We start from the raw sequence: 7,067 nt of genomic DNA, 5'->3' as shown, positions 1-7,067 counted from the left end.
GGTGTCTTAACATGAACTGCACAGATGTGATATAACAATTTACAGGGTCATTGGGTTTATGTGATTTAAAGCAAAACCTTTGTTCTGCATGCGGCTTCTAGGAACTTGTTTTATGACTCTGGCTGCAATCAGGAGCATTACTGAGGGTTTTATCTGGAAGCCACGAAAGGCTGCCTCCCCTCAAATATTGGCCATGTTTATCAAAACTCAAACTTATCTTTAAATGCTTACACTGTAACGATGTTTGTGAATTCAGCTGAGCAACAGTTTGGTGCTGTGCTCTGATTTCATCATCACGTAAAACTGATATTTGCAGCTTTGAAATCACATATGATCACATTTAGAAACTACTTTGTCAGATGCCTTTTGCTAAAAAATAAATAAAAAGACATTCATTTAGCTTTGTTTCTGTTTACTAGTGCTACACTTGCACCATTACCTGCATACGAGTAACACGAACAATATTTTCTCAAAGCTGAACATTTAAACCAGATTGAAGACAAGAAGCGCTGATTGTAACTTTTTTTTTAAAAAAGCACAAAAAAATATTTTCTTATCTCGTGATCATATGAAAAATATTGCAAAAATATTGCTGAAGAAAACCGCATCTAAATTACCTGAGACTCGACCATTTTTCCACATTGCTGACAGCTCAAGCTTCGTCTTGCCAAGGGAATGTAGAGCAAACCCGTTGAAATGTGTAAGCACATTCCAAAAGAGACAGATCCTTCCAGGAATGGTGGCAGTTTGGGAAAAATAAGGTTGGATTCAGGATTTCAACGACGAGGGGTGAAAACATTTTATAATCCACACATAAAATGTTTTCCTGCTTTAAGCAACCAACTTGACTAGCTATAAAAAGTTTTGAGACATAATTTCTGTTAGTTGTATGTTAAAACCATAAACGTGTGGGGGGAAAAAAGTAATTCTAGTCTGAGCTAAAGACTTCTTTAAAATAAATTAATGACGCATCATTACTGTAATTTGATTCAACAGTTTAAATTAATTGTGTGAAACACCGTGATATAGATTTTTTGGTAAAATATTTGATCTTATCCACTGTAACTTATACACTTTCTTTCTTCCTGTCCTGTTGCAGTTCCATCATGGTGCAGAGAGTGGCAGTGATCGGGGCGGGCCCCTCTGGTCTTACCTGCGTCAAGGCTTGCCTGGATGAGGGCATGGAGCCCACCTGCTTTGAAAGCAGCGACGACATAGGAGGACTCTGGAAGTTCAAGGCAAGAATTTGCCAGCTGCTGAGGAGATTGTTTTAATCCTGCAAATTTCCCYGAAAAAGCAGGAAAATTACTTTCAATTCTCCGTCTTCCCAGGAAGTCTCGGAGCCGAACAGGGCTAGCATATATCGCTCCCTGACCATCAACATCTGGAAGGAGATGATGTGCTACAGCGACTTCCCCATCCCCGCCGATTACCCAAACTACATGCACCACTCTAAGATCCTGAAGTACTTCAGGATGTACGCAGAGCACTTTAAAATGCTGCAACACATTCGTTTCCAGGTAAATGCACAGGAAGAAGACCTTAAATAATTCTGGAGCTGTTCAGAGAGCTTTGTTGACCTTTTCCTTGTTCTTTGCTTATAACTTAGACCTCGGTGAAGAAAGTCACGCAGAGACCAGACTTTTCCCGCACCGGTCAGTGGGAGGTGGTGACAGAGAATAAAGATGGATTGGAGGAGAGGCACATCTTTGATGCAGTCATCTGCTGCTCTGGTCATTTCAACTACCCCAATCTGCCGCTTAAAGACTTTCCAGGTAATACATGGTGGAAAACACAGAGCCTTGTGCAAGTATTCATTCTTGAACTGTTTAAGATTACGCTACAAAAACACAAAATCTTATTGAGTATTCTTTTTTTTGTCTACTTTCTAGTGCAATTAACTTGAAATAGGCCAAACTAACTTACAAGCTTGCTTTAAGTGAATAGTTCCTTAATATAATTTTAAAAACAGAAGTACGCATTCCAGATTTTTCACTTATAACATTGGAAAAATTTACAAATAATTTCAGAAGCTGCTGTTTTAATGCAAATCATGCTCGCTATTTGCATTCCACGCACTCAAATATCTTTCCAATATGTTGCAGGAATTGAGACGTTTGAAGGAAAATACTTCCACAGCTGGGACTACAAGGGACCCGAGGACATGCACGGGAAGAGAGTGGTGGTCATCGGCATCGGCAACTCAGGAGGAGACATCGCCGTGGAGGGCAGCAGAGTAGCAGAGCAGGTCGAGAAGACTTTCTGGGGGCGGGGGGGGCTCCAACTGTTGCCACATTGAAAGTCTTGAACTCCCTGTGAAATGCGATGCACACTTTCATCGACGGCTTCATTTACTTGTTGTCCTTGAATCTTTCCCTGCAGGTGTACCTGAGCACTCGCAGCGGTGCCTGGGTCATCCGTCAGGTTTCCGACAACGGCTTGCCAGTTGACAGGTTCAACACGCGCTTTGTCCATGTCATGTTCAAGCTGCTGCCCATGAGTTTTCTCAACTGGCTCGGGGAGAAGAAGCTCAACGCCATGTACGACCACGCGGTGTACGGCCTCAAACCCAAACACAGGTAGGATGCTTCAGTGTTATGATGAGGCTGTCAATCGTCGTTTTCTGAGCAGATAATTGTTTTCCTCAGCAAAACTAAATTGCAGCATCTCTCTATTGGAGAGCATGGTCTAAAAGCTGCTCCAATGGTCAACAAAGCTTTCTGATTCCGGCTATAGAACAACAAGCCATTATGTCCAATCCAGCAGAAGAGCAGCTTGAATTGCCAAAATGAAAATTTGGATAGATAGGTGCCTAAGAATCCATTAGATTGCAATGTGTTGCTCAAGTTGCTGCTGAGGGTTAACTGAGCCAGACACAAGTGTCTGACAACACAAGTGTCAGTAGAGTCAGCGGACCAACAGGAAAATATTAACCGCTCTGTGGGAAATAGGTATGCATACTTTGTTGCTTTGACATGCACCACCTACCAGGGGTTAAGCTCAGCCGGGGTTATCTGGGGGTGAAGCTCCAACACGTGTTTTCCCAACTGTGTTAGTCTGTCGGAGCAGGAGCTGCTGTAATCTGTTCTGGATTTGATCAAATCTTTAGTGGGAGCAAGAAACAGGACGGCTTAGTATTAAGTTAGAAAGGAATCTTTAGACTACGAGGGCATCAAACTCTCGTTCTGCTAATGTTCTACTAATGTTCTACTAATGACCAACTATTGGGTTCGTCTGTGTTAAATCAGAGAGTCTTGGAGGACTGGAGTTTGACACCAGTGAAATTGATTTTAAATCTCTTTGCCCTCCACTAAGACAGGTCTGGATAAGAGGGGTAAAAAGCCTAGAAAATGTATTTGTTTGTAACTCCAGTGCCATAATCTTGCTCTGCAAAATGGGGAAAGACAACAACTTTGAACGTAAATCTGTTTATTCAATATGGGGTAAAAAAAGAAAAAAAGAAATGTAAAGAAAAAGTTTCCAAATTTATGGACAATAATTCCATTGAGACAGAACATTTTTTACTAACAGTAATCAGTCAGGATGCAGCAGGAGAGAGAAGGCGTGCTGCAAAGATCCTAAAGTATCAAACACTAGAAGGCAGTGTGCCTCACCACACCCCACGATGTTACACAAACACTGATTCTTTTTCCACCGTTTCAAAATGAAAAGAGAAAAACATGCCAAGAAAATTGTTACAAGACAGTAGTCGCCATGGTTGCTCCTGCATTATCTGATTGCAGTTCAGAATATAAACTATCTCTACTTGATTTTCAGAGGGTCTCATCATGTTTGCACCGTTCAATCGTGTCTCCTCCTCTTTTTCCCAAGACTCTTCAGCCAGATTCCAGTGATCAACGATGATCTTCCGTTCAAGATTTTGTCCGGGTCGGTCCTCGTCAAGCCAAACTTGAAAGAGATCCGTGGCTCCACCGTGGTCTTTGATGACGGCAGCACTGCGGAAAATGTTAGAGGAAAATTTGACAAGACGCGTGTCACAGCCTTTTATTTCCTTGAGGTAAAAAAAAAAAACACAACAACCTTTTAACCAATGTATTTCCTCTCACAGGTGGATTTGATTGTGTTCGCCACGGGGTACAACTATGATTTCCCCTACCTGCCGAAGCACGTCATGTACAAGTCGGGGCACCGTGTGGGTCTCTACAAACATGTTTTCCCCCCCGTCCTTGAGCAGCCTACTCTGGCTATCGTGGGCTTTATCCATTCTGACGGATCCATCATGCCACAGGCTGAGATGCAGGCCCGCTTTGTCACTCGTGTCTTCAAAGGTGAGGCTTCACTTCAACAGAGGCCATCTTTAAACGATGTAAATATTACTTGTCCCAACCTCGGCACAGACGTAAAGGTCCGGTTGTTAAATGTCTGCTTTCTGTCTTTGGGCCTTCAGGACATAAGAAGCTTCCCTCAAATCAAACCATGATCAAGGCTGTTGAGAAGGACACCAGAAACATTGAGAAAAAGTATGAGCGACATTCATTATGACTTAGATGAACATTACTAAAAAGCAAGGCTTTTATTTCAGTTGAAATAGTGTTTAAGCTTACATGTTTTTCTCCTACAGCTACGTCGTGTCAAGGCTGACGCCCCTGCAGGTGGACTTTGTCGAGTACATGGACGACTTAGCGCAGGACATCGGAGTGCGCCCAAGTCTCCTCTGGCTGTTCCTCACCGACTTCCCCCTGTTTATGAGGGTTTTCTGGGGGCCCATCACTGCTTACCAGTACCGACTGATGGGGCCGGGAAAATGGAACGGGGCCCGCAGGGCGATCTTCACGCAGCTCGACCGCATGTACCAGCCCCTGAGGACACGGCAGGTCTGAAATGAGTGCTTTGTACACTCCTGGTCACAAGTTTACATGCAGTCATCATAAGCACTAATATTTTTTTAACTGCTTCTTTTTTTTTTACATTAGAATAAAATGCAGAACTTTATGAATTTTTAAAAGAATTAAATGGCATATGGACTGAACTTATATAGCGCTTTTCCAATCATTTTGACCACTCAAAGCATTTTACACTAGAGTCACATTAATGCACCAATATGCAATTTGGGGTTGAGTGCCTTGCCCAGGGGCACATCAACATGTGGCAGGAAAATTCTGGAATTGAACCTACAACCTTCAGATTACAAGACAACAGCTCTACCCATAGAGCCACAGTCACCCCATAAATGGGGTATGTCTCGAAGCAATGTGGTACATGGGCCATTCCTGTTAATTTTAACTCCCTGCCATCTGAGAGGATCATTTAGTACAAATGGTTAGAAAATTGGACACACTTGCGCAATCCAAGAGTTCAATAATCCCAAACATACTTTAAAAGTGTTTTCAGGATGGATCAAACTGGCCAACCTTAAGCTTCTGGGAGGATTCAGACCTATGTCTCTGAACCTGTATGTTTAATTTGATCATGTTCCAAGAAAATCTACAATAAATTACCCCTTCGACCTTATTTCCACATCTAAATATTGTTGAATTTATATAATCAGTCCATCTTTAAAGAAAGAACACTTCTAATGCATCATCAAAAGTCCCAAATCAATTTGACTTTCATGCCGATTGACGAGTAAATTCAGACAATAACTGTTTGTGTGCTCCCACAGCTGGGGCCTCGGGAGAGCTCAACAGCAGGCCGTCTCTTCAAGTGGAGCTTGCTGCTCGTGGCTGGAGGAAGCGCCTTCTACTACATCCAAGTTCACAATCCCACCCTCATCCCTACCCTGATGTCCAAACTTCGCCCACAAACCGTCTAAAGAAGCCCCAAGTTCAGAACCTCTGATGTTAACTGTGGTCATCTGTCAGTCATGCAGCAGCGTAACCCCATCTACTGAGATCGAACAATGCAGCTCTTTTTACTTTAACATGCAACGCTGGTGACACTCACTCTAGCCTGTGCTGAAGTAATGTTTCACAATGCAAATCTATTGCAGTTTAACTGTTTACAAGCAGGCCAGAACTAAACCACTGATGCGCTGCAGATCATTGTTTATTGACAAGAAGGGAGGATGTGGAGCCAGGATCAGAAAGCTGACAGACAGAGTTCACCTTCCTGAACCACGGAAGTAGAAAAACAGAGGGAGAGACACAAGAAGTCAGGGAAAGCAAAAATAAAGACATCCGATGTTCCTATAATGAACTGGGCTCTGATTATATATATTATACAAAAAGCATTCCAAACAATAATGTGAACCTGCTTTGCTAATTTCAAACCCAGCTCTTGGGCATTTTAAGGATAGATTTATGGTTGGAACACCAAGTTATGCTTAAAGTTCAAACATCCAGGTTGTAACTTGTATTCTTAGGTTTAAGAGCCACACTTTGACTTCTCCAGAGATTCCTCCCTCTTGTGGTTTAAACATTGCCTGCACTTATCAAAAATTCTGCACAGTTTGTGTTGCAGTTCTTCTCCTGCACCAACAACCAGACGCTGTCATCACCATAAATATGCTACCATTACAAAAGTGTGACACGTTTCTTTTTGTCTTTTTGATATTACATTATTTTTCATATAGACTACTACCTTCTGGTGTTTTCAGTGAACACGAGGCTTTTGTCATTTGAATAAATGTTTTAAAGGAACATTAAAGCAATAGGTGCTGCTAATAATACTTTTCCACCCAGAGTTTGATTGAGTGCTCTTTTTTCTATTTCTTCTTTCTGTCTTAAGCTCATTATCTCTATTTTCACTCTAAGAAGCAATTAGAAAATCTTAATGTAAATTGAAACCTCTCTTGCAGCTCTGTTTTCGCTGGCAGTCACAAATATGGTCGTAGTCAACTGGTCAAGGCACTTAAACACTATAACCCAAACTCAAAACATCTCAAAAAGCAACTGATCTAATGAAAACATGAAAAGAAGGATTACAACGTCATTCTTAAGGCTTTAAATCTCTGTTGAATCACATTGGTCTAGTCAAAGTCTAGACTTAAATATGATTGAGCTTCTGTGGCGTGGCTTAAAAAAATTACCCATTCATACGTAAACGTCAATGTAGCTGAATTTAAAACACATTGAATATTTTTATATTGAAAAGAGTGGGTCAAAAAA

General features: G+C 41.7%; 1 protein-coding gene across 1 annotated transcript in view; it reads left to right on the top strand.

The window, feature by feature from the left end:
* The window catches only part of LOC103460998 (dimethylaniline monooxygenase [N-oxide-forming] 5-like), a 7,256-nt gene extending 620 nt beyond the window's left edge, over positions 1-6,636 (top strand). The window contains exons 2-11 of the mRNA XM_017303557.1: positions 1,100-1,238; positions 1,332-1,520; positions 1,610-1,775; positions 2,106-2,248; positions 2,383-2,579; positions 3,832-3,967; positions 4,070-4,289; positions 4,409-4,481; positions 4,583-4,835; positions 5,624-6,636. Of these exons, the coding sequence (XP_017159046.1) occupies positions 1,107-1,238; positions 1,332-1,520; positions 1,610-1,775; positions 2,106-2,248; positions 2,383-2,579; positions 3,832-3,967; positions 4,070-4,289; positions 4,409-4,481; positions 4,583-4,835; positions 5,624-5,773 (1,659 nt within the window). The 5' untranslated portion in view covers positions 1,100-1,106 and the 3' untranslated portion in view covers positions 5,774-6,636. The remainder of the gene's footprint in view (positions 1-1,099; positions 1,239-1,331; positions 1,521-1,609; positions 1,776-2,105; positions 2,249-2,382; positions 2,580-3,831; positions 3,968-4,069; positions 4,290-4,408; positions 4,482-4,582; positions 4,836-5,623) is intronic.
* The last annotated feature ends 431 nt before the right edge of the window (positions 6,637-7,067 follow it).

This window comes from Poecilia reticulata, unplaced genomic scaffold (genome assembly GCF_000633615.1).
Source record: "Poecilia reticulata strain Guanapo unplaced genomic scaffold, Guppy_female_1.0+MT scaffold_435, whole genome shotgun sequence".
NCBI lineage: Eukaryota > Metazoa > Chordata > Actinopteri > Cyprinodontiformes > Poeciliidae > Poecilia > Poecilia reticulata.
The sequence above is the reverse complement of the archived record's forward strand: the minus strand, read 5'-3'. Positions and strand labels throughout refer to the sequence as shown.